This window comes from Symphalangus syndactylus, chromosome 22 (genome assembly GCF_028878055.3).
Source record: "Symphalangus syndactylus isolate Jambi chromosome 22, NHGRI_mSymSyn1-v2.1_pri, whole genome shotgun sequence".
Classification (NCBI taxonomy): domain Eukaryota; kingdom Metazoa; phylum Chordata; class Mammalia; order Primates; family Hylobatidae; genus Symphalangus; species Symphalangus syndactylus.
Genome location: NC_072444.2, coordinates 35,095,628 through 35,120,567, shown reverse-complemented (window position 1 = coordinate 35,120,567; position 24,940 = coordinate 35,095,628). Strand labels below are relative to the sequence as shown.

Sequence of the window (24,940 nt, the reverse complement as noted above, 5' to 3'; positions counted from 1 at the left end):
ACCCAAATCTCCCTCCTTGTCCCCACCCAAATTTCATCCTGTGTCCCCACCCAAATCTCCTCTTGCAGTTCCCACAATCCCCACGTGTCGTGGGAGGGACCTGGTGGGAGGTAATTGAATCCTGGGGGCAGTTACCCCCATGCTGTTCTCGTGACAGTGAGTTCTCAGGATATCTGGTAGTTTTATAAGGGGCTTTTCCCCTTTGCTCAGCATGTCTCTCTCCTGCAGCCATGTGAAGGATGTGTTTACTTCCCCTTCTGCCGTGATTGTTTCTTGAGGCTTCCCCAGCCACGTGGAACTGTGGGTCAGTTAAACCTCTTTCCTTTATAAATTACCCAGTCTCAGGCAGTTCCTCGTAACACCGTGAGAATGGACTAACACAAAGTCCCTGTCACCTATGCTCTTTGCTTCAAAGCAGCTTAGGTGGGCTTCTCCTTTCTGTTTTTTAGAAGCTTCCTCTGTCCCTGCCTCTCTGGATGTGCCTGTGGTCTGCCATAGCATGCATATCCCAAACTGCAATTCCCTGTCATTCCTGGATAAACTCTTTGGAGAGTCATCTCTCTGCTGTTGTGGCCACAGCGGGCCCATTTCCTGATGCATGGAACGTCACTACGCCGACACCACGGGTTGCAGCAGAAAGAGTTTTAATCCTAAGGCTGCTGTACAAGGAGATGGCGTGAAGCAAGCAGGCTGCAGGGATCCTGTGGTCATCCGGGGGTCTCCCCATTGCTTCTGGTTCCCTCAGCCCGTTTCTTTGGAATCCTGCCAACTCTGCTGTTTCATCCCTCCAGCCCACAGCTAGAATCACCCCAAAAGTGGTAGCAGGCAAGTTCCAACAAGGGACTGCCTCAAACCATCCTGAGGTGGGGCTGGTTGGTCCCAAAGAAAAGAAGCACTAAACGCCAGGGTGATCAGCCCAAAGCATTTGTTCGGGGAACTTATGTACAGAGGGAGGCAGCACATCCTCAGGCTGACAGCAAGAGATGGAGAGGTTCCACCTAGGAATGCCTGCACCCAGGGACTAGAGTGGAGAGTTTTACAGGAGGATTTAATCAATGTGACTCTCGTTTCCACATATTTAGCAACATATTTGATCTTTCAGTGTCTCAAACAACCTAGTTCATGAGTAACTGAGAGTACTCAAGGTCCTGGCCAGGCTTCAAGCCTGCAGGGAAAACATGCAGTGGCCCAGGCTCTGTGCTTCTCAGGCAGGACACAGAGAGGAAGCAGGGGCTCTGGGGAGCCTTCCAGTAGAATAAGCAACTGTCCAGACATGGGCCCTTCCCAGGAAGTTACTAGGGGTCTTACTTCAGCAAAGTAAAGGAGTAAAGCCAGAAGGAGGAGGACGCAGATTCCAGGAAACAGCTGTTAACAGAAAAGCCAAACTCTGAATAAGACATTCTTTCCTTTGTCTTTTTTTTTTTTTTTTTGAGACAGTTTTGCTCTTGTTGCCCAGACTGGAGTGCAATAGCATGATCTTGGCTCACTGCAGCCTCTGCGTCCCGGATTCAAGTGATTCTCCTGCCTCAGTCTCCTGAGTAACTGGGATTATAGGCGTGTGCCACCACGCCCAGCTAATTTTTGTGTTTTTAGTAAGAGATGGGGGTTTCACCATGTTGGTCAGGCTGGTCTCAAACTCCTGACCTCATGATCCGCCCGCCTCGGCCTCTCAAAGTGCTGGGATTACAGGCATGAGCCACCATGCCCAGCCTAAGTTTTGTAGTTTTAGTAGAGATGGGGTTTCACCATGTTGGCCAGGCTGGTCTCCAACTCCTGACCTCGTGATCCGCCCGCCTCAGCCTCCCAAAGTGCTGGGATTACAGGCGTGAGCCACCGCACCCGGGCTCTTTTTTTTAAAGAGGGCTTCATTCTGTTGCCCAGGTTAGAGTGCAGTGGTGTGATCTCAGCTCACTGCAGCCTCCGTTTCCCAGGCTCAAGCAATCCTCCCACCGCAGCCCCCAGAGTAGGTGGAACCATAGGCATGTGCCACCACACCCAGCTAATTTTTGTATATTTTGTAGAGATGGGATTTCAACATGTTGCCCAGGATGGTCTCTAAGTCCTGGGCTCAAGTGATCCAATCACCTCAGCCTCCCAGAGGGCTGGGATTACAGGCATGAGCCACCATGCCCAGCTTCACAAAATACTTTCAAGAGGTTTACTTTGAGCCAATATGAGTGACTGTGGACCCCAGGAAAACACACATCCGTGAAGCCTTCAGTGAGTGGTTCAGAAGTGGTTGGTTTACAGTTTGGTTTTGTACACTTTCGAAAGGCAGGAGTTACGAGCAAAGACATAAATACATACATGGAAGGTATACGTTGGTTTGGCCTAAAAAGGTGGGATATCTTGAAGTGGGGGCTTATAGGTTATAGGTGGATCCACCCGGCTGGAAACTCAGTTTTAAAAATTTCTCTGGGGTCCCCTTGGCCAAGAGGGAATCTGCTCAGTTGGTGGAGGGCTGGCTGGGTGCGGTGGCTCACATCCCAGCACTTTGTTTTTTCTTTCTTTTTTTTTGTTTTTGAGACGGAGTCTCACTCTGTCACCCAGGCTGGAGTGCAGTGGCCAGATCTTGGCTCACTGCAACAACCTCTGCCTCCTGGGTTCAAGCAATTCTCCTACCTCAGCCTCCCGAGTAGCTGGGACTACAGGCGAGTACCACCACGCCTGGATAGTTTTTGTATTTTTAGTAGAGATGGGGTTTCGCCATGTTGGCCAGGCTGGTCTCCAACTCCTGGCCTCAGGTGATCCTCCCACCTTGGCCTCACAAAGTGTTGGGATTACAGGTGTGAGCCACTGTGCCCGGGCGGTTTTTTTTTTTTTTTTTTTTGAGACAGAGTCTTCCTCTCTCACCAGGCTGGAGTACAGTGGTGCGATCTTGGCTCACTGTAACCTCCGCCTCCTGGGTTCAAGCCATTCTCCTGGCTCAGCCTCCCGAGTAGCTGGGATTACAGGTGCCCACGACCACACCCAGCTAATTTTTGTATTTTTAGTAGAGACGGGGTTTCACCATGTTGGCCAGGATGGTCTCGATCTTCTGACCTCATGATCCACCTGCCTTGGCCTCCCAAAGTGCTAGGATTACAGGCATGATTCACCACGCCTGGCTCTTTTTTTTTTTTGAGACGGATTCTTGCTCTGTTCCCCAGGCTGGAGTGCAGTGTCACGATCTCAGCTCACTGCAACCTCCACTTCCTGGGTTCAAGCAATTCTCCTGCCTCAGCCTCCCAAGTAGCTGGGACTACAGGCGTGCACCACCATGCCTGGCTAATTTTTTTTTTTTTTCTGTATTTTTGTATTTTTAGTAGAGACAGGGTTTCACCATGTTGGTCAGACTGGTCATGAACTCCTAACCTCAAGTGATCCACCCTCCTCGGCCTCCTAAAGTACTGAAATTACAGGCGTGAAGCCACCGCGCCCAGCCAATCCCAGCACTTCAGAAGGCAGAGGTGAGCAAATAGCATAGCCCAGGAGTTTGAGACCAGCCTGGGCAACATGGTGACACCCTGTCTCTACTAAAAATTTAAAAATAACCGGCATGGTGGTGCATGTCTGTGGTCCTAGCTACTCAGGAGGCTGAGGTGGGAGGATCACTTGAATCCAGGAAGCAGAGGCTGCAGTCAACCAAGATAGTGCCACTGCACTCCAGCCTGGGCAACAGAGCAAGACCCTGTCTCAAATACAAAACAAAACAAAAAACAGTTGGTAGAGGGCTTAGGATTTTATTTTTCGTTTACACAGGGAATTCAAGAAAGGAGACAGGCAAAGTGAGTCTCAAGAATGAGAGCAGAGAAAAGCTCGAGGTAAGAGCTGTGCAGCAGGGTCAGGAAGTGATCGGTCTAGGTCGGAACAGGAGAATCAGACACAACGGATGTGTTTGAGCCTTTGGAAAATGGCATGTGGCAAAAACGTTGGGGCACTTGATAAAAAGACTGGCCATGGGTTAGTAAAAAGCTAGGTATGTATAAATATTAGGTAACAACTCAAAAGAAAAAAAAGATTGTACAGGAATTGTGGCATGGTTTTATACAGTAGCAGTGAACAGCAGGTACTCAATCATGAAGAGCTAAGCCTGATTTCATTACGACAGCTGTGAAAGTTGCAGGTACCAAAATGGAACTACTTCCACCAATCCCTAAACAAATGGAGTCGGGAGGCCACGAAGGCGGAGCTCTCATGCAGGAATACTGGCAGCAGGCCTCCTCACAAGACGCTCCTGCAAGTCCTGCACGTTTGCCTGTAACCGGACTCACTGCAGGAAAATTCCTCAGGACTGCAGTATTCCAGATAAGCAGCTTGCACAAGGACGTCGGCCTGGTAAGGCTCTCTCCAACAACGAGCTAACGCCCACTTCTGCAGCAAGCGCCCACGACCACTGGTTTTTGTTACAAAACAACTTTTGTGAGCTCATCTGTATTTTCCCCTTCGCCCGGCCCTCTCGGATAGGCCTATGATCTGTCATGGCACGAACACCCTAGGCTGCAACCCCCTGCGATTCCCAGATTAACTCACTTGTCCTGGAGAGCCTGCCTCTGGGTTTCCTTTCAGGTTGACAGTTTGGGAGCTAAAAGGACCATGTGAGGGGTGCAGCGGGGACGATCAGCCAGGTTCTCAGGGCCCTTCTCCGGAAGTACGCAATATCTACAATTAAGAAATGAGAGGCCGGGCGCGGTGGCTGAGGCCTATAATCCCAGCACGTTGGGAGCCCTAGGAGGGCAGATCACGAGGTCAGGAGTTTGAGATCAGCCTGGCCAACATGGTGAAAGCCCGTCTCGACTAAAAATACAAAAATTAGCTGTATGTGGTGGCTAGTCCCAGCTGCTCCGGAGGCTGAGGCAGGAGAATAGTTTAAACCCTGGAGGCGGAGGTTGCAATGAGCCGAGATCGCGCCATTGCACTCAGCCTGGGCGATAGGGCGAGGCTGCGCCTCAAAAAAAAAAAAAAGAAAGAAAGAAATGAGAAACTAGCAGTGCATTGTTTAGAAACGCGGAGACTTCTCTCAGGAGAAAGCGAGAAGCAAGCGTCAGCCTCTGGGGTGCAGAACCCGGGGCGGGAGGACGGGCCCGGACTGCCGTTTCTCGCTGTGTCCAGGTCTGCGTGACTCAAAACCCCGGACCGGGCCCGCACCGGTGGAGTCGGAAAGAGGTGGCTGCGGCGCGGCAAGTACCGCCAGTGCCAGCGAGCGCGACGTCGCTCCCAAGCCCCCGTCTCTATGGCAACCGAGTGCGTCTCCGGACCGCCATTGCGCAGGCGCCCGGAGGCTAAGCCACTCGGACCCCAGCTGCGCCACGCAGGGCAGGCAATGCCGACGCTCCCGCGTGACGCACTTCCCGTGCTTGTCCCGCCCATCCTCAAGGCGGGGGCGTGGCCATGGCCGCGGCGCCCCAGCGGGGGAGGGCCCTAGACTCCCGCCGTTGGGGTCCCACAGTTTCCAGCCGCCGCTCTCCTCAGTGCTCGGTGGCCCAGGAGGGCCTGGGAGCCCGAGGCCGTCCCCAAGTCGCTCCTGGGTCACTGGCGCGATGCGGGCCGTCCTCTCGGCTGATGGTGCGTGCGGGCGCGGATCAACTTCCCTGGGCCTCTGCACTGCCCCCGAGTCGTGCTCCGCTCTGGCAGAACGCGAGCGCCGTCCCGGTCCCACTCCCGCTGGCCCAGCAGCCCCGGGCAGGACTCGGCGTAGGGTCCGCACGGGATAGGCTGGGGCTGCGCGCGCAGCGCCGCCGCGGGGCCTCCTGGGAGTTGTGGTCCGGCCACCTGCGCGGGACTCCAGCTCCCGTCAGGCCTCGCGCGGCCGGGGGCCCGCGGCGCTAGGGTCGGCGCCGGGGTCGTTGTCTGGGCCGGGTGGGTTGCGGCGCGCGGCCGGCGCTCTGGCCTGGCCTGGCCGCCGCTGAGCAGTCGGGGCCGGTGGGTGGCCTCGCACGCCGGGACAGACCGACAGACGGACTGGCCGGCAGTCCCGCGCCCCCGAGCGGAGCGGGCCGGACGGAAACGTCCGGGCAAGTTGGGGTCGGCAGGTACTGCGCGGCCCTGGCAAGGTCTGGCCGCAGACAGGGCCGGGCGGCCTCCGCGAGCCACGGGCACGAATGACAGGGGGCGGGGCGCGCTCCGGGTGGGGGTGCCCGCCGTGCCCGCCCCTGGCCAGCCCGTTCCCCTGCGCTGGCGCCCGTGCGCGTCCTGGAGCCTCCTGACGTCTGCGAGCCGCGGCCGCCAGATCCCAGGCGCACGCAGTTACGGGCCTGGCGCTGGCGGCTCCTGCGCGCTCAGACCCCAAGGAGCCCAGCCGGGCAGGCGGCGGCCCTGGGTGTCGCGACTGTGGGGCCGAGTGGACTTGGAGCCGGCGGGCAGCCCCGGGGGCATACAGGAGACCGAGCCGCAGGTCGAGGTGCTAACTGTGCATCTTGGCATCTCCCCTCGGCCACAGAGTTGGAAGCCCAGCGAGGCTAGAGGCCAGTCCCAAAGTCTCCAGGCATCAGAGCTGCAGCCCAGGAACCTCAAGGCGGCCCGGCGGGCGACTGGACGGCCGGACAGGTGAGCTCTTGATCGTCCGCGGCCTGATAGTTTGCACTTGGCGCTCCCACCTTGGGGCTCCATGGAAGCCACGTCAGAGGGGCTGTGTTTGTGTCTGAGCATGCATGCGAGTGGAGGGAAGTGGTGAGTAATCCCGCGTCTCCCCTCTGAGTTCGGAACCCATGGAGGAAAAAAGCAGAGGTGTCAGACAGGCCCCTGATAGGCACCTGCAGGACTGGGGCAGAGCGGCCGCAGCGCAGGAGCGCCGGCAAGCCTGGCCCTTCCCGGAAGGACCCCTCTGTCCGGTTCCACCCTGGCCTGTTGCTTCACATGCAACAAGTGTCTGAATGTGGCTCTCTCCTGGCCGAGGGCAGCCCTGGGCAGTGAGTGGGATGACACCCCAGCCTGCAGGGTGCCTGTGGGTCTCCACCCAGATGGGCAGGATTGGAGGTGGCCGCAGCGCTCGTGGGCTTTCCCCCAGCAGGTGTCTCCATGCTGGCCTCCCCGCCTCAGGGCTTCATCCCACTCGGTGGGCCTGATTTCCCTGGGGCACCTGGGATGTCCATCTGCATTAGCTGGAGCTACTCCATGGCCTGTGGCGTGCCACACCCAGCGGCATTTCGGTGTCATTAGGCACAGCTGGAGGTGCAAGGAGGAGGGCAGTCTCATGTCCAGTCCCAGTTCCATGTAACTTGCTTCTTCTGAATAAAGGCAATTTGCTAACTTCCTCGCTAAGTAGGATTTGGTTTCTATGGCTTTTAAAGCTTCTCCAATAAAATATTTGCAATAAGGCAACTGTCTCCTCCTACGCTCTCCTGACTGATGGTTCGGAAATTCTCCTGCCCTCTGAGAGCTTGCCGTTTCCTGTGAAAAAGAGAAACTAAGAAGCAGTAGAACAGACCCGGTGTCTGCTTGCGTGGTTAAGACGCTAAATCCTGAATGTGTGATGCTGCCTTTAGAAGCCATTTTTTCCAGCCTGGCTTGCTGGCTGCCCGTCTGGTTTGCTGTGTTGTGTCTCCAGTGGCTTTAGCTTCCAACAGGAAAGCCTGGTAGCTGAGCGAATCTGTGACCCAGGAAGTAGCAATTAAATGCCTGGGATGCTGCCTCGAGCCTGGTGTGTGCTCTGAGGTAAGTTCCGATTTGCCAAAGCACATCTGTCGCCTGAGTCTTCATGCCCTGACTGCCTCCATCATTTTAAACATCGGGAGCAGCTGCCTTCGGCGGGGTTCAGATGCCAGCCAGGGGCACAGCCTGTGAACTGTGGGTAGATGGCAAAGTCTAGCATTTCTGGCAAAGGAAAAACATTTGGTAACCCTCTGAGTAAATGTCTGACTGAGATGAAGATACCCATTATGGGGCAGCATCCTGAAGCGGAAGCCTGGGCTGTATGTTTACAAGAGGAGGAGCAGGAGTGGCCACAACCATGTACACCAGGGGCTGCCTGGCCACAGCTGTGGTCTGCTGGTCTGCTCCCTGGAGCCCCTCCACCAGTGCTGGGCTGTGGCTGTGGCTGTCCCTGGTTTGTCTTTCTGGGAAACCTTGGCCAGGTTGGCGTGAGGGCAGGGCTAGCCTTGGACATCTGCACTTTCCATAGCAGCCTCTGGCCCAGAGCTCACCGCTGTGGGCAGGTGATCAGGGTGATCAGGTCCCACGGGTCCCTCCTCTGCACCTGGAGCCTTGTGGGTTCAGAACAGAAAAATAGGAGGGGGCAACCCAGAGGCCTCCTGCTGTCCAGGAAGGAATGGATACTGGACGGGTCCAGGGTGGAGGCAGAGGGAGTGAGGGGCCCTTGGGGGAACATCTGTCCTAGAGGGCTTGATCTCCAGGCTGCCCACTCCACTCCTACCCCTAATGTGTTCCTCACCCGCCTCCGGGAAGTCCTCACCTGAGGTCTGCAGCGGGTGTGCCAAGCGCTGGCCCCACATCACCTGCTCCCAGGCCTGCCCAGAGGATGGGGCCTGTGGCCAGTGCCCTCGGGGTCAGCTTGACCCAGACCCAGCCCAGAACCTGTCCCATGGCCTCAGGAGGACAGGATGGTCAGGGAAGCCCAAGGGATGAGCCCTTTTGTCCACAAGCTTCCCTCTGAGATGGGCCGACTGCTTGTGCGACCCCACAGCCCCCAACTCTCATGAACAGTGGGGATGGGGCAGGCCCCTCGCTGGTGGGCTGGATCCTCCCGCCCCTAAGCAGGTACACTGTGTCTCCTTTGAGGAGAGACCACTCAGATGGAGGGATACAAGTGCTGGGTCCTGGCTGGGGTGCCCCTCCTCCCTGCCTGTGGGGGTCTCACTACTGCCTCCTGCCCCCACCACAAACACCCCCTAAAGAGGCCTTCGGAGGCAGGTACTGAGCCCTGGGGCCGGGGTGCCAGGAGCCCAATGGCAGGTGGTCTTGGGTGACTGCTGGCCCTGGGGCAATGGTGAGGAAGCCAGGCAGGCAGCTGCAGGAAGGAGCTGAGGAGAAAGGCGGCAGAGCCTAAAAAGCTGTTGGCGGCCGGGCGCAGTGGCTCACACCTGTAATCCCAGCACTTTGGGAGGCCGAGGCGGGCGGATCACAAGGTCAGGAGATCGAGACCATCCTGGCTAACATGGTGAAACCCTGTCTCTACTAAAAAATACCAAAAATTAGCCGGGTGTGGTGGCGGGCGCCTGTAGTCCCAGCTACTAGGGAGGCTGAGGCAGGAGAATGGTGTGAACTTGGGAGGCGGAGCTTGCAGTGAGCTGAGATTGCACCACCGCACTCCAGCCTGGGCGACAGAGCGAGATTACGTATCAAAAAAAAAAAAAAAAAAAAAGCTGCTGGCCCCTCCAGAGGGTCCAGGATGCTGAGCTCCTGAGCCTGGGAGCCACCTGCATGTGGTCTGTCTGCACACTGGCGCCGCAGAAGGGTCGGCGGGCGGGCAGGCATGGCTGGAGGCCCCGCTCAGATGAGGCGGCCACTCCAGGGCAGTGCCATGCTGGACAGAAGGGACTGCCTTGGAGGTGGGACAGACCCCAGACCCTTGGGGTGGGGGCCCTGCAGGGGAGGCTATGAGGAGGTGCTGGGTCTATAGGCCCCTGTGTGCTCACATCCCAGTCCCCAGGGAGAGGTGTGGAGTGGGAGCGTGCACCCAGCTTCCCTGTCCAGGCTCCTCCCCCTTGTTGGGGCAGCCCTCAGCAAGTGGGGGGCTGGTTCCAGGCACAAGAAGTGAGGCCAGGGAGGAAGCCCTGCCCGTGTTCAGCCCAATTGTGCCCCAACTCTGGTGGGCTTCCATGAGGGACGGCCTCTGGGAGGGTGGGGGTTTGTGGGCCAGGGCTGGAGAGCTGCCTGGCTGTGCTAAAAATACCAGGATGCTGCAGACAGGTGCCAGTCTGGGGCACAGGCCACCCTGTCTCAGGCTGATGGCCTTGGCACCCCACCTCACTGCCCCTGTGAAGTGGGGGCCACTGAGGCTTGATCTTGATTCCCAGAGGCCCTGCTGGTGACCTCCCCGACATCTCTGCCCTCTGCCCATCCTCCCAAGGGCAAGATTTGCCAAAGCACAGGACACATTGGCTCACACATGGGGCGCCCTGCCCCTGTCTTGTTGGAAAGGTCCAATGGCATATGGCTGGGGTCCATCAGCCAGCGGGTCGGGCAGGTGTGGCTGCTGGCCTAGGCTAGGCTGGCTCTGGCTGAGAGTCTGGGCACAGAGACAGAGGGCACCCCCCGTGTGCAGAAGGATCACAGTGTGGGCCAGGCTGGCTCTGGCTGAGAATCTGGGCGCAGAGACAGAGGGCACCTCCCGTGCTGCGGAAGGATCACAGTGTGGGCTAAGCTGGCTGTGGCTGAGAGTCTGGGCGCAGAGACAGAGGGCGCCCCCTGCTGCAGAAGGATCACAGTGTGGGCTCATGGCATTGGCTTTTTTGCGGTCCCAAGTCCTTCATCTCGGTTGCCAGGCCCATCTTGGGGCGCGGCAGATGCGTGTCCCCTGCTAGCAAAGACCTCCAGTCGGTTCTGCGGCAGCCTGTGATGAGCCCTGCTCTGGCTAAATGGAGGTGTTTGGCAGGGAGGAGGCCCCAGCTTAGTGTGACCCCAGCTGTGGCCAATTCTGGTGGGATCCTGGCAAGGAGGAGGTTGCATGTGGATCTGGTGGAGGTGGATGGCCTGATAGGGGGTGGGGCCTGTACCCCTAAGGAGCAGTGCCCCTCTCACTTCTCCCCCGGCCAGCAAACTGCTGCGTCGGCCTCCCTGGCCTGTGCCATTCTGCAGCGAAGGTCCCTGTGTAGAGGAGGCTGGAGTGGGGGATCTCAGCCCAGGCCATGCCTCACTCTTCTTGGGTGCTCCATGGGCAAAAGCTGAGGTCAGTGTGTGGATCGTGGGAGCAGGAACCCTGCAGAGCCTGCCCCCAGCTGGTGGCAGAGCAGACAGTGGGGAGCTGCTGGGGCAGGAGGGGGTGACCTCCCTCCAGGACAGCCCCCAGTGGGGTGGGAGGGTCTGCAGAGATCTGGAGAGTCAAGGGTCATGACCAGGGTGGGGCCATGGAGCTGGGCTGGCCGGTGGAACTGTGTCCACCTGGACATGCTCTGGGTGAGGCACAGTCAGCGCTGGGATGGCTGGAAGCGGCCTGTGCTGGGCGGGTCCTCGGGACACGGGGGCTGCCGCTGTCACAGAAGCCTGGCACAAATTATCTCTGGTTCTTGTTTCATTAACTCAGGCAGCCATTCAGTCAAAGCTGAAGCTGGTGGGGTCCTGGCCAAACAGGACGCAGCAGTGCACCTCCTGGGGGCTGCCCTCAGAGGCCCCGCCAAGGGAAATAGTGCCACAGGGGCCCATGGGGAGGGCCTGTGGGTCACCCTGGGTGGTGGCTGGGCTCCTGGCTCCGAGGGCAAGGTGGGGCTGCTCTGGCTGCCACTTGTGGAAGCTGATCATGCGGAGGCCCAGCCAGGAGGCTGTGGGGAGGGCAGAGCCAGCCGCCTTCCCTGATGGCTGTGGAGCTGCCCACGGGACCCCTCTCCTTGCCTGGGGCTCACTGGTGCCACAGGAAAAAGAAGCCCCTGGTGCTGGAGTCTGCCCTGGCCCAGGCCTTGGTGCACATCTTGGCAGGGTCTCGTGCAAGGTGAGGGAGGCAGTGTCACCCAACAGGTGAGGCCTCTGGACAGATGAGGCCATGTGGGGTTTCCCTGAAGAAGCAGAGCCCGGCTGCTGGCTAGGGGCTCCTCTCCGTCACTGACAGGGAGAGCTGTGCTTTTGAAACATCCACCTGTTCCTGTGGAAGCCCTCGCGGTCCTGGGCAGGGTGAGGAGGGAGCATTGGAGAGGCCAAGCTGGCCAGGAGGTTTGTGCCCCTGAGAATTAGAGGGAGTCCTGTGCTCCAACTTGCAGCCGGGGCACGGATCGGCAGCCCAGCCCTGCAGGTGGAGTCCCTGCACTGGACTCAGTCTCCGGAGTGGGGCTGGGCTCCTCACCGGGCCTTGCTCGGGGGACAACCTGTGGGGCTCAGGCCCCTGAGCCAGAGCAGGCGTGGGGGGCTTTGCTGTGGCCCCTCCTCACTGCCCACCTGCAGCCTCTCCTGGGCCAGGGTGTCTCCTGAACTGGCCTGAGATGCAAAGTGCTGGGCTGCAGTGCTGCCCAGGTGGAGGGCTGGCATGTTGAGACCCAGGCTGGCCTGTGTCCTGGAGTTGGCAGGGCCCCCTCCCATCCTCAGCCACTTCCACCCAGCCTCAGGGGTCCCTCCAGCCTCCTGGGACTGCCGTGTCCCCCACCTTTGCTTCAGGCAGTGCTCCTGGGCTGCCTCCTTTCCTGGCCATGGGGTCCTAGTGGTTTAGTGAAAAATGAGTGGTGGCCCTCCCCTCCCTGAGACAGGGTCTTGATCTCCTGCCAGGCTGGAGTGCAGTGGTGTGATCACAGCCAGCTGTCGCCTCCACCTTCTGATTTTCCCTCTTAATGTTCACATCCATTCTTCTTGTTAACGAGACTGTGCTGAAGCCCAGCATGGTGGAGAGCGGCAGCCCACAGTGACTCAAGTCTGCAGAGTGAGCTCTCGGGGGTCAGCGCCCAGACTGGGGATTAGCAGTCCTGGGCCTCGAGCCCTGTGGCTGGCTCCATCCTTGCCTCCAGCAGCCTGGATTTGCACATTTGTATAAATGGAGCCGCCTGGCATGGCGTTTGCACTTGGCTCCTTCCCACCATCTGCTGGTGAGCTCTGGCTTGTGCTCTGTGTGGCGAGTGGGTCCCTGCTTGGTTGGGACTCAGCCCTGCTTCAGGACCCCGTGGCCACTGAGGACCCAGGACCCCGTGGCCACTCTGCTCGAGTATCCAGCCTCTGTCGTGAGTGCCTGGCTTGGCCAGGGCCACTTTTCCAGAGAAGGCTCTGTGGTGCTGTGTGGCCTCGCTGCACTGTCCCTGATGTGCAGGGCCCAAAGCTGGCATCCCCCAGGAGCAGTGTCTGGGGACAGAGATGCCTCCTGGTCCCACTGGCAGATGCCTGCTGGTCTTGTACGGCGCCTGCGTCGTGTTTGCCATTTTTCTGTTGCGTTGTCTGATGTTTTCATGTGGATCATAGGAGTTCCTCGCCCTGCATGGACACGAGTCCTCTGAGGGACGCGTGTCACAGTGTCTGCTCACATGCCACTGCCCGTCCAACCATGTGAGTGTCTTGGGGAACGGCAGCTCTTACTTTAGTGAAGTCCAGCGTCCAGCTCGTTAATTGGCTGTGGGAAGAGATGGCGGTTTTCTTCCAAGAGCTTTATTTGTGAACTTTTCATGAAGCCCCCGGGCCCAGACCACCCTGATCCCTGGGCCCAGACCACCTTGCAGGTCCCGCGCCAGGCTGGCACGGCGCCCACCTTCCCCACCAGCCTCCCTGGTGCCAGACTGCGGGTCTCCTTGGGCCCTAGGGCTTGAACCAGCCCGCCTGCCCCTTTGGGCCTCTCCTCTGCTCTCCCGCGGAGCCCACTCTGACCGGGAGTGTCCCGTGGTGGCCTGAGAATACCCTCTACCCACAGGTCCCGAGCAGCCCGGCCCACCATGGACCCCTCTGCCCACAGGTCCCGAGCAGCCCCGCCCAACATGGACCCAGACCCCCAGGCGGGCGTGCAGGTGGGCATGCGGGTGGTGCGCGGCGTGGACTGGAAGTGGGGCCAGCAGGACGGCGGCGAGGGCGGCGTGGGCACGGTGGTGGAGCTTGGCCGCCACGGCAGCCCCTCGACACCCGACCGCACAGTGGTCGTGCAGTGGGACCAGGGCACGCGCACCAACTACCGCGCCGGCTACCAGGGCGCACACGACCTGCTGCTCTACGACAACGCCCAGATCGGTGCGCGCCAAGGGCAGGCGGGACGGGCAGGACCCGGGGGCGGGAACGCCCCTCTGACCCCATCCCACCCCCAGGCGTCCGGCACCCCAACATCATCTGTGACTGCTGCAAGAAGCACGGGCTACGGGGGATGCGCTGGAAGTGCCGCGTGTGCCTGGACTACGACCTCTGCACGCAGTGCTACATGCACAACAAGCACGAACTCGCCCACGCCTTCGACCGCTACGAGACCGCTCACTCGCGCCCGTGAGTCCCGGGCCGCACCGGCTCCTGTGCGGCGGGTACCCGGGCCTTGCCACTGGGGCCTTGGCCTTCGGGGAGGGCGCTGCCTAACCACTCCCAGGGAGATGGAGCAAGTCTCTCCAGAGCCGTGGCCTTAAGCAATGGTGCCATGGGTGGGGCACAGAGGGTGGCCTCTGGGTGGCTCTACAGGCAGCAGTGGCCATCAGGCAGCCAGCATCCCCCAGGGCAGCATGAGACCTCCAGGAGGACAGCCCATACCTGGAGCCAGCCCCTGGGCTGTCTTGGAGGCTGCTGCGCTCTGGTCCGAAGGCATCAGCTCAGGGAGAATCTAGCCTGCTTGGGGCAAAGGCAGCCAGAGGTGTCACCCCGTCCCCTGCATTGTCACCCTTGTCTCTGGCCCTCCCTGCACGTGGAGGGAGGTGTGGTCGTCTGGGGAGTGCTGTTGGCCAGGCCTGCTTTCCTCATTCCTCCCTTCCCACATGCTGAGCCCACCTCTGGGCCTGGCTGTGCCCCAGCTCACTGGGAGGCAGCAGGCATGAAGCGACCGCACCCAGAGGTCTTGCCAAGGGTGGGCCCGGGTGCCTTCCCAGCCTGGCATCAGGGAAGTCCCTGGAGGAACGTGGTCTGCTGGTTCGCTCCAGGCCCCTGAGCCCAGGGGCATTTCCTCGCAGTGTGTGGAGGGTGCTGACCTGCTGGACTGGCCATTCCCGGGCAAGAGCTGGGGCTGCGGAGCCCAGCAGGCTGGGTGGACAGGGGGCATGCTCCACTGTGTCGCTCTCCCAAGTGGTTCAGGACAGGAAGAGATGGAGGTTTTCTTCCGAGAGCTTTATTTGTGAACCCTCTTGCAGTGTCACACTGAGTCCCCGCCAGGGCCTCCCGAGGATCCCACTAAGGGGCATCTTCCAGGGAGCGAAGGTGGTGCGAGGCCCCGACTGGGAGTGGGGCTCACAGGATGGTGAGTGGAGGCAGAGGGGCAGGGGTCAGGGCTGGGCTGTGGCTGGCTCATGGCTCAGTCTCAAGGCACAGCCTTAGCCTGCTGGCGGGGACTCTTTCCCCAGGAGGGGAAGGGAAACCAGGCCGTGTGGTGGACATCCGTGGCTGGGATGTGGAGACAGGCCGGAGTGTGGCCAGCGTGACGTGGGCTGATGGTACCACCAACGTGTACCGTGTGGGCCACAAGGGCAAGGTGGACCTCAAGTGTGTGGGCGAGGCAGCGGGCGGCTTCTACTACAAGGACCACCTCCCAAGGCTTGGTATGAGGCTGTCCCACTGACCCCGTCAGCCCTCCTGCCTTGGCTGAAGTCCCAGAGGGGAGGGGCTGCTGCCTGAGGCCTGGCCTGCCACCCTCCCCAGGCAAGCCGGCCGAGCTGCAGCGCAGGGTGAGTGCTGACAGCCAGCCCTTCCAGCACGGGGACAAGGTCAAATGTCTGCTGGACACTGACATCCTGCGGGAAATGCAGGAAGGCCATGGCGGCTGGAACCCCAGGATGGCGGAGGTGAGCTGCCCCACCTTGGAGCCCTGTGTGCCCTGCCCTTCCAGCCCTCCGGACCCCCAGCCCCTTCCTCCCCAAGCGTCCAGCCCGACCCAGCCACAGCTCCATGACCCGCCACAGTTTATCGGACAGACGGGCACCGTGCATCGCATCACGGACCGAGGGGACGTGCGCGTGCAGTTCAACCACGAGACGCGCTGGACCTTCCACCCCGGGGCGCTCACCAAGGTGCCTGGGGGGCTGGGCTGCGCCTCATCTGTTTGCTTCTTTAACCCCTTCCACATACCCACTTGGCCTTGGGGGGTCAGGCAGGACTAGGGTGCCAGCTGTACCCACCAGCCCCCAGCCCTGAAGGAAGGGGAGGGACTGGTGGGTGGAGGTGGGTGGGGTCAAGGAGAAGAGGGGGTTGGGTGTGAAGGGACCCAGAGGAGGGTATGTCTCTGGGAGCTGGTACGGCTGGAATGGGCAGGTTAGGGCTTCCCTTTGTGCCAGGACACCAGGAAGGCAGGATAGCTTCGTGGGCGGGAGGGAGGCAGCTGGGCTAAGATGCTCCTGGTTAGTGCTGTATGGGGGCCGATGGGGGTGGCTGGTTAGGACAGGGAGGTGGACGCTTGGCCTAGAGTGGTGGAGGAGATAGTGAGGGCTGCCTGGGAAGCAGGATGGCAGGGAGGGGGCTGGAGGTGGTGGTGGTGGCAGCTTAGATGGCCCTGGGAGGGGCAGGCCTGGGGCAAAGCGTCAGAGCTCAGCTCTGGATCTGGGGTCCTGGATACCAGGCACCTTTGAGGAGGCGCCGAAGGGAGTCATGAGACGGGCTTGTAGAGTGAGTTCCCTGCATATGAGGGCTCAGGTGGGGCAGAGTGGGCCCACCCTGCACCCCATGGTCCTGGGGCCCCACCCCCACACTGGCTCATGGGCCCTGGCCATGCTGCCTGCTGCTGGTCAGCGTACAGCTTCCCAGGGCCAGCCACCTCGGCTTCACACCTGCCCAGAGCCAGCTTCTGTCTGCCTGGACACTCCTCCCATGGCTCTGGGGCTAGGGACACCCAGGGCTGCCTTGGACACCTGGGGCTCTCGTCCAGCCAGAGCCTCTGGCAGTGCTTGGGGTAGGGGCCGGGGCCGAGTCAGGCCTGCCTGTCTCGTGGAGCTCAGCAGGTTGCCCTCCTGTTCCATGAGCCTGGGCAGCCACACACAGCTGGGGGGACCCCTCACGCCCTTCTTTGTTGCTCAGCACCACTCCTTCTGGGTGGGCGACGTGGTCCGGGTCATCGGCGACCTTGACACAGTGAAGCGGCTGCAGGCTGGGCACGGCGAGTGGACAGACGACATGGCCCCTGTGAGTCCCCCTGCCATCCCCGCTGCCCCCACACCTGCAGCCTCCTGTGACCCGCCGCTGCCCCCACACCTGCAGCCTGCCGTGACCCCCTCCCCCGCCTGCAGGCCCTGGGCCGCGTCGGAAAAGTGGTGAAAGTGTTTGGAGATGGGAACCTGCGTGTAGCAGTCGCTGGTCAGCGGTGGACCTTCAGCCCCTCCTGCCTGGTGGCCTACAGGCCCGAGGAGGATGCCAACCTGGATGTGGCTGAGCGCGCCCGGGAGAACAAAAGTGCGGCACAGCTCAGGCGGCCAGTGGGAGGTGGGGCTGCCCCTGGCCACCGCTAACCTCAGCCCTGCCCCCAGGCTCACTGAGCGTGGCCCTGGACAAGCTTCGGGCCCAGAAGAGTGACCCAGAGCACCCGGGAAGGCTGGTGGTGGAGGTCGCGCTGGGTAACGCAGCCCGGGCTCTGGACCTGCTGCGGAGGCGCCCAGAGCAGGCAAGCTCCCGCCCCCGTCCTCCCATACCGGCCAGTCGGAGGGTGAGGGGCCGAAGGCCGGGGACTCACCTGCTGGCTCTCCTGGCAGGTGGACACCAAGAACCAAGGCCGGACCGCTCTGCAAATGGCTGCCTACCTGGGCCAGGTGGAGTTGGTACGGCTGCTGCTACAAGCCAGGGCAGGTGTGGACCTGCCAGACGACGAGGGCAACACGGCGCTGCACTACGCAGCCCTGGGGTGAGGCCTGGGAGGGGCCCGGCGGGGCTGAGCCTGTGTGTCCAGCCACTGGGCACGGCGCCCTCCCTCTCCCACTTCCTCTCCTGTCAGGAACCAGCCCGAGGCCGCCAGGGTGCTCCTGAATGCTGGGGGCCGGGCGGACGCCATCAACAGCACCCAGAGCACAGCACTGCACGTGGCCGTGCAGAGGGGCTTCCTGGAGGTGGTGCGGGCCCTGTGTGAGCGTGGCTGTGACGTCAACCTGCCCGTGAGTGCGGCTCCCTGGCCTGGGTTCCCCCTGCCCATGTGTGCTGCTCCCTGGGTGCCCCCTGCCCGTGAGTGCTGCTCCCTGGGTGCCCCCTGCCCGTGAGTGCTGCTCCCTGGGTGCCCTGGCTCTTGACCCAAGCATAAGTCACCCCCAGGTGACCAGACTCCGCCCCAGCAGGACGTCCACTCGGACACGCCCCTGCACTCCGCCATCTCAGCGGGTACTGGAGCCAGCGGCATCGTCGAGGTCCTCACGGAGGTGCCAACCATCGATGTCACTGCCACCAACAGCCAGGGTTTCACCCTGCTGCACCATGCCTCCCTCAAGGGCCACGCGCTGTGAGTGTGGGGTGGGCACACAGCTGCAACCAGCCTCTTGCTGTGCTGCCTAGGGACAGTCCCAGGTCCCAGACCAACCTCCCTGCTCCCACAGAGCTGTGAGAAAGATTCTGACTCGGGCGCGGCAGCTGGTGGACGCCAAGAAGGAGGACGGCTTCACGGCGCTGCACCTGGCCGCCCTCAACAACCACCGCGAGGTGGCCCAGATCCTCATCCGGGAGGTGCGGACGCGGCCCAGGCCTGCCCAAGGACCAGGGAGCGGGAGGCCCACTGGGGTCCCTGGGCTGAGCCCGTGCCCACCCTTCCCTAGGGCCGCTGTGATGTGAATGTGCGCAACCGGAAGCTGCAGTCTCCCCTGCATCTGGCCGTGCAGCAGGCCCACGTGGGGCTGGTGCCACTACTGGTGGACGCTGGGTGCAGTGTCAACGCCGAGGACGAGGAGGGGGACACAGCCCTGCACGTGGCGCTGCAGCGTCATCAGCTGCTGCCCCTGGTGGCTGATGGGGCCGGGGGGGACCCAGGGCCCTTGCAGCTGCTGTCCAGGGTGAGGAAGTGTGGCGTGGGGTGTTGGAGAGGCTGCGGTGGCGCCGGCTGCAGGCTCTGGGCAGGGCCTGTGCCACTGTCCACCTTACCCTCCAGTGATGGCCCAGGGAGCCAGGCGTTCTGTGGGTGGAGCAGACGGGAGCCAAGTTCTATGTGATCTTTCAGCCTGCACCCCTAGGCAGCTTGGGAAAGGGGTGGTGCCCATGGGATGGGGAGAGGTGGGGCTTCGGGTCTCAGAGCTCACCTAGCGGGGTGCTCCTCCTGCCTGTTCTACCTGGGTTCCGGAAGAGGTGCCCCTGCCTTGTATTTTAGACCTGGGGCGCCGGCTGCTGGGGCTGCGGGGTGCCAGGAGATGCCTCGCTCCGACCTACCCCGGCGCAGGCCCTCACCGGCGTCTGTCCTGCCGCCTAGCTACAGGCCTCAGGCCTCCCCGGCAGCGCGGAGCTGACGGTGGGTGCGGCAGTCGCATGCTTCCTGGCGCTGGAGGGCGCCGACGTGAGCTACACCAACCACCGCGGCCGGAGCCCGCTGGACCTGGCCGCCGAGGGCCGCGTGCTCAAGGCCCTTCAGGGCTGCGCCCAGCGCTTCCGGTGAGTCCGTGGACGGCGGGGAGGGCGTCCCGCGGCCTCCGGGCCCCTCTCAAGCCGCCTCCTCCCCCTGCAGGGAGCGGCAGGCGGGCGGGGGCGCAGCCCCGGGCCCCAGGCACACGCTCGGGACGCCCAACACCGTGACGAACCTGCACGTGGGCGCCGCGCCGGGGCCCGAGGCCGCTGAGTGCCTGGTGTGCTCCGAGCTGGCGCTGCTGGTGCTGTTCTCGCCCTGCCAGCACCGCACCGTGTGCGAGGGTGAGTGGGGTCCCCGGGGTGGGGGGCCCGGGTAGTACGGCTCCAGCCAACCGCGCACTCCTCTCTGCAGAGTGCGCGCGCAGAATGAAGAAGTGCATCAGGTGCCAGGTGGTCGTCAGCAAGAAACTGCGCCCAGGTGGGTGAGGCTCGGCGCCCCCAACACGCCTGCTCAGCTGGTGGCCCGCGCGTCCCCGTCCCCCACCCCCGCCCTCCCCTCCCACAATTCCGCCCATGGCCCTTCACCAGGTCACACCCCGCCCTCCCAAGGCTCACACCCTGCCCCCAGCCCCGCTGGAGTCATGGCCTGCTCCAGATCACACCCTGCCCATAGCCCCGCCTCAAGGTAACACCCTCCTCCCCAGATCACACCCCAGCCCCGCTGAATTTCAGGGCCCCTCCCAAATCACACTCCCTCCATAGCCTCACCCCAGATCACAGCCCACCCAGAGCACCGCCTCCCCATCACACTCCGTCCCAGGTCACATTCCACCTGTAGCCCTGACTCCAGCCCGCATACTACCTTATGCCTGATTTCCACGGTTCACATTCTGCCCGCCCGCACCCGGGCCCCAGCTCTGCCTCCAAGTCACCCACCCTACCAGCTCCCCTTCTAGGTCACAACCCGTCCCAGGTGACACCCCGCCCCCCGCCTCGCCCCCCGTGGCCCGTCCGCAGCTCCCTGCTCCCCGCCATTCCCCCACCCGGCCTCCCAGCTCACACCCGTCCCCCACCCCGCAGACGGCTCTGAGGTGGCGAGCGCCCCCCCCGCCCCCGGCCCGCCGCGCCAGCTGGTGGAGGAGCTGCAGAGCCGCTACCGGCAGATGGAGGAACGTATCACCTGCCCCATCTGCATCGACAGCCACATCCGCCTCGTGTTCCAGTGCGGCCACGGCGCATGCGCCCCCTGCGGCTCCGCGCTCAGCGCCTGCCCCATCTGCCGCCAGCCCATCCGCGACCGCATCCAGATCTTCGTGTGAGCCGCGCCGTCCGTCACGCCCGAGCTGCCTTCGCGTGCCCCCGCCCTGTGTTTTATAAAAAGATTCTTGGACGTTGCCTCCGCTGTCTGCCTGGGGGACCGGGCGCCTCTGGGGTCCTCCCCTCGGGACACGCGGGCGGGCCTGGGGGCCTCCCCCTTCCCTGGGTCCGCCCCGCCCGCCCCAGGCTCTCGGGTCCGGACTCCCGCCCAGACTGCGGCCTCCCGGCCAGGACACCCTCCAGGCGCGGGCACGGCCGCCTCCACGTACCCCAGGCACGGGTCCGACGGGGCGGGGGCTCCTGTGTTTGCCCCCGGGTCCCCCTCGCTCCTCCGTCCTGGGGGCGGCCGCGGGGACTCGCGCTCTGACCCAAGAGGCCCGACACTCCTCAGGGCTGTGGGGTCCCGTCCCAGCAGGGAGTTGGGGGGCCGTCCCAGGCATGGTCTGGGACCCGGGGAAGGGGCCGGGCGCACGCGGGCGGGGGGCGGGGGGGGCGGTGTCGGAGCAAATACGCGGCTGGGCCCAGCGTCTCGCGCTTTCCAAGAACCGCCCGCGGCCGCCGCCAGCTGCTTGGCGCTGACCCCGTTGGCCGGGCTGCCGTCACCCTGGGCCTGAGGCCGGCGCGGAAAACGGGGAGGGACGAGACAGACACAGGCCGGTCTGGCTTGGAATCTCCAGCTCCTCTGCCCAATCCCCCACCCCCTCCCCGCGGGACGCCGGTGCCGGGTCTCGGTCCCAGCCCAGAACCGCTCGCGCCTGGACGCCGGCCGCCCCGTCGATCCATTGAGTCTCCGAGCTCCCCGCTCCCGCCCCTGCCCCCAATCAGGACCGGTCCAGACCTCCACGCCCGGCGCTTGGCTCCGCTTCCCGTTCCCCCTCCCGTCTCCCTCTCCCCTTTGCTGGGGCCTAGCTGGGGATTCAGGAGCCACACATCCTCCACCTTACGCGCTACCCTCCACAGGGGTTCCCCCGAGCCAGGGCCCGCCCCTTCCCGGCTCCCCGGGAGACCCCGGCAAGTTCCCTCCCTCCGCCCCGCAACCTGGCGCCCCTGGCGGCCCTTCCCTACCCACGCACCCCCTCCCCGCCTCCCCCTCCGCCGCCCCATACTCACTGCCACGTCCCCATCCTGCCATCCCCTCCCAGCTCTCGGGGACACTGTCAGGCGAGCAATGCGTCCCCTGCGGCCCAGCTCAGCTGCCTGGGCCAGGATGGAGACTCCGCTCATGTGGGGTTCGGGATTGTTGGGGATTCCATTTGGGAAAAAAGCCACAAGGTCATTCACTGCCCAGCAGTGGGGGCTTGGGGACCCCCCCTGGCCACCCTTTCCTAAGCGGGAGCCCTGGCGCTGCCCTTCCCGGGCTGCCTGGGGTCCTCTTCGCTCCCCCCTCCGAGGACCCCGCCCAGCAGGCCATGCCCAGGCCTCTGCCCCTGGCCCACGGGATGCGGGTCCCCATGCCCCCGGCTGGAGGCAGCAGGCAGCTCGGCCAACGGACGGGCCAGCTGGTTCCCTTCAGGGGCAGCCTTGCCCCCTTTCCCGCCCCGTCTCCCTCCCCCCCACCACACGGGGCTGTAACCCGAGCCGCCGAGCCACTGCCTCCCCTCCGGATCCTCCCCGGCGTCTCTGCGGCCCGGGCCCCCGCGCCGTGCTGCCCCATGCGGCCCTGAGCCCCACAGCAAGTCTGCCATGGGCCGCGGGGCCCGTGTCCCCTCGGAGGCCCCGGGGGCCGGCGTCGAGGGCCGCTGGCTTGGAGCCGCGCTGGTCGCCCTGTGCCTCCTCCCCGCGCTGGTGCTGCTGGCCCGGCTGGGGGCCCCGGCGGTGCCGGCCTGGAGCGCAGCGCAGGTGAGCGGCGGGCGGGGAGGCCAGGTGTCGGGTTGGGGGGTTCTCACGTCTGTGGGTCTGGTCTATCTGGGGGCCCGCAGGACGTGTGCTAGGTGTGTGGGGTGTTTGAAGGTCCGGATGTGCGTCCCGAGGTCGGAGGGTTGGACGCCCCTGTGTCCAGTTGTTGGGAGGGGTGGGAGGCCGCGCCCTGCTATTCAGCCCCTTCCCCTCCACTGGGCCGCGTTCCCAGGGAAGTGCAACGGGGCGCTCAGGTTAGGAGACCCGAAACTACAGGCAGACAGGACCCGCCACGCCCGCTCCCAGCCCTGGGCACCCCCACCGCCGTTTCCTTCCAGTCCATTTTCCGCGGCAGTTTTTGGCCCTGGGGACCGTCACCGGTGCCTCCCACGCACGCTTTCTTCCCTGAAGGGAGACGTCGCTGCGCTGGGCCTTTCGGGGGGCCCCCCCACCCGGGGCCCGGGCCCACTGGCCCCCCGCAGACGCCGCTACACGCTGACTCCAGCCAGGCTGCGCTGGGACCACTTCAACCTCACCTACAGGTGCGCCCTGGCTTGGCCCTGGGGGAGGGGGCGCGGTCGGCCCCAGCTGAGCTCACTTTCCCTGCAGGATCCTCTCCTTCCCGCGGAACCTACTGAGCCCGCGGGAGACGCGGCGGGCCCTGGCTGCCGCCTTCCGCATGTGGAGCGACGTGTCCCCCTTCAGCTTCCGCGAGGTGGCCCCCGAGCAGCCCAGCGACCTCCGGATAGGTGGGCGCCCGCCCCTCGCCCCGGCTCGGCCGTGCGCGCCCGGCCTCTCAGCCCTGTGCTTCCCCCAGGCTTCTACCCGATCAACCACACGGACTGCCTGGTCTCCGCGCTGCACCACTGCTTCGACGGCCCCACGGGGGAGCTGGCCCACGCCTTCTTCCCCCCGCACGGCGGCATCCACTTCGACGATAGCGAGTACTGGGTCCTGGGCCCCACGCGCTACAGCTGGAAGAAAGGTGACCGTCCAGGCTGGCCTCCTGGAGGCCTCTTCTCTGCAGCACAGTGGGCTGCCGCGGTCGGGCTTTGGGGCAGAAGGCAGGAGGGACCTTCCGGGGTGGTGGCTGCTACTGGAGTCAAGCAGGCAAGGAGGGGAGCCCGTGGGAGCCCCCAATCCCGGCAGCCCTGAACTCCCTTTCCCATCCCCCTGTGCCTCTGGAGCGGGAGCTGGAGCTGCATTCCTGGGGGCCGAGCTCACCGCCTGGGCCTAGAACATTCTTATCTTTCCGTGGCTGCGGCCGGCCGAGGGCGGCTCTGCGGCTGCGCTCCAGCAGATGTGCCGGGCCTCGGGGAGCTGGCCCACGGGCGGCGGGGCTGGGCCCGGGGCTCCCAGGCGTTGACCCCCGGGGCCCGCAGGCGTGTGGCTCACGGACCTGGTGCACGTGGCGGCCCACGAGATCGGCCACGCGCTGGGCCTGATGCACTCACAACATGGCCGGGCGCTCATGCACCTGAACGCCACGCTGCGCGGCTGGAAGGCGTTGTCCCAGGACGAGCTGTGGGGGCTGCACCGGCTCTACGGTGAGTCCGTTTGTCGGGCGGGAGGGCGGGGATCGGGCAGTCCTGAGCCAAGTCGTGCTTCCCACGCTCCCGGCAGGATGCCTGGACAGGCTGTTCGTGTGCGCGTCCTGGGCGCGGAGAGGCTTCTGCGACGCTCGCCGGCGGCTCATGAAGAGGCTCTGCCCCAGCAGCTGCGACTTCTGCTACGGTGATGCCCACAGGGCCAGGACAGGGCTGCGTGGGAGCTGGGTCTTGGCTATGGTCTGGGCTGAGGGGGCACTGATGGGGCTCTTTTCCCCACCCCGAGCAGAATTCCCCTTCCCCACAGTGGCCACCACCCCACCCCCTCCCAGGACCAAAACCAGGCTGGTGCCTGAGGGCAGGAACGTGACCTTCCGCTGCGGCCAGAAGATCCTCCACAAGAAAGGGAAAGTGTAGTGAGTGAGCGCGCCGGGTGGTCCTCAGGGTGGGCAGCCCCGCGGCCCTGGGGCAGGGGTGCCTGGCAGGCAGCCGGCGGGGGCTGTGCCTGCAGGAGACACCCCGCCCCCCTGCAGCTGGTACAAGGACCAGGAGCCCCTGGAGTTCTCCTACCCCGGCTACCTGGCCCTGGGCGAGGCACACCTGAGCATCATCGCCAACGCCGTCAACGAAGGCACCTACACCTGCGTGGTGCGCCGCCAGCAGCGCGTGCTGACCACCTACTCCTGGCGGGTCCGTGTGCGGGGCTGAGCCCGGCTGATAAAGCACTTTCTGTCTGATGTCTCCTCGCCTATTCTTGGGAGGGCAGCGGGCAGCCAATCTGGGCAGGTGGACACCCCAGCCCCTGGTCCACCGAGAGGTGGGCGTCCTCGGGGCCGGGCACCCCCTGCTTCCCCGCACAGCGGACAACAGGTACAGCACAGGACGGGACGGGCTTTGCCAAGGTGGCCCCTGCGAAAGTGGGACAAGCGGTGACCCTAGTGCTAGGGGCAGCACGTGGGATAGCCCCAGAAGCCTGGGTTCTGTCTAGGATTTGCTCAGAGATGGGGGAGGGAGGCAAGGGGGGGCTTCCTGAAGGACGTGGCTGGGAT

At 63.4% G+C, this 24,940-nt stretch overlaps 2 protein-coding genes and 1 long non-coding RNA gene across 14 annotated transcripts; 2 read left to right on the top strand and 1 right to left on the bottom strand.

Moving 5' to 3' along the window:
* Positions 1–3,705: 3,705 nt before the first annotated feature.
* On the bottom strand, positions 3,706–5,304 carry LOC134735659 (uncharacterized). The gene is made up of 2 exons (XR_010118986.1): positions 4,513–5,304; positions 3,706–4,353 (listed from the first exon to the last, which is right to left on the bottom strand). It is a non-coding gene; the product is annotated as an uncharacterized lncRNA (long non-coding RNA).
* A 22-nt stretch (positions 5,305–5,326) lies between these two features.
* On the top strand, positions 5,327–20,586 carry MIB2 (MIB E3 ubiquitin protein ligase 2). 12 transcript variants are annotated; one of them, XM_063632045.1, is made up of 20 exons: positions 5,328–5,544; positions 6,419–6,525; positions 13,511–13,779; positions 13,854–14,025; positions 14,871–14,977; positions 15,081–15,275; positions 15,376–15,518; positions 15,648–15,743; positions 16,744–16,848; positions 16,953–17,115; positions 17,190–17,323; positions 17,412–17,560; positions 17,651–17,807; positions 17,985–18,145; positions 18,240–18,366; positions 18,456–18,689; positions 19,100–19,278; positions 19,352–19,533; positions 19,604–19,669; positions 20,272–20,586. In XM_063632045.1, the coding sequence occupies exons 1-20, from the start codon at positions 5,371–5,373 to the stop codon at positions 20,508–20,510; spliced, it is 3,159 nt and encodes a 1,052-aa protein (XP_063488115.1). In that variant the 5' UTR covers positions 5,328–5,370; the 3' UTR covers positions 20,511–20,586. The 12 variants fall into 12 exon arrangements, with proteins under 12 accessions (XP_055117773.1, XP_055117772.1, XP_063488115.1 ...); XM_055261800.2 differs by having other exon boundaries at positions 13,469–13,779; XM_055261801.2 differs by having other exon boundaries at positions 5,329–5,544; positions 15,636–15,743.
* A 1,514-nt stretch (positions 20,587–22,100) lies between these two features.
* Positions 22,101–24,628, top strand: MMP23B (matrix metallopeptidase 23B). Its single transcript, XM_055261828.2, has 8 exons — positions 22,101–22,347; positions 22,756–22,886; positions 22,954–23,093; positions 23,162–23,329; positions 23,727–23,891; positions 23,968–24,078; positions 24,181–24,307; positions 24,425–24,628. Exons 1-8 carry the CDS (start codon positions 22,192–22,194, stop codon positions 24,597–24,599), a joined length of 1,173 nt encoding a protein of 390 aa, XP_055117803.1. The 5' UTR covers positions 22,101–22,191; the 3' UTR covers positions 24,600–24,628.
* The last annotated feature ends 312 nt before the right edge of the window (positions 24,629–24,940 follow it).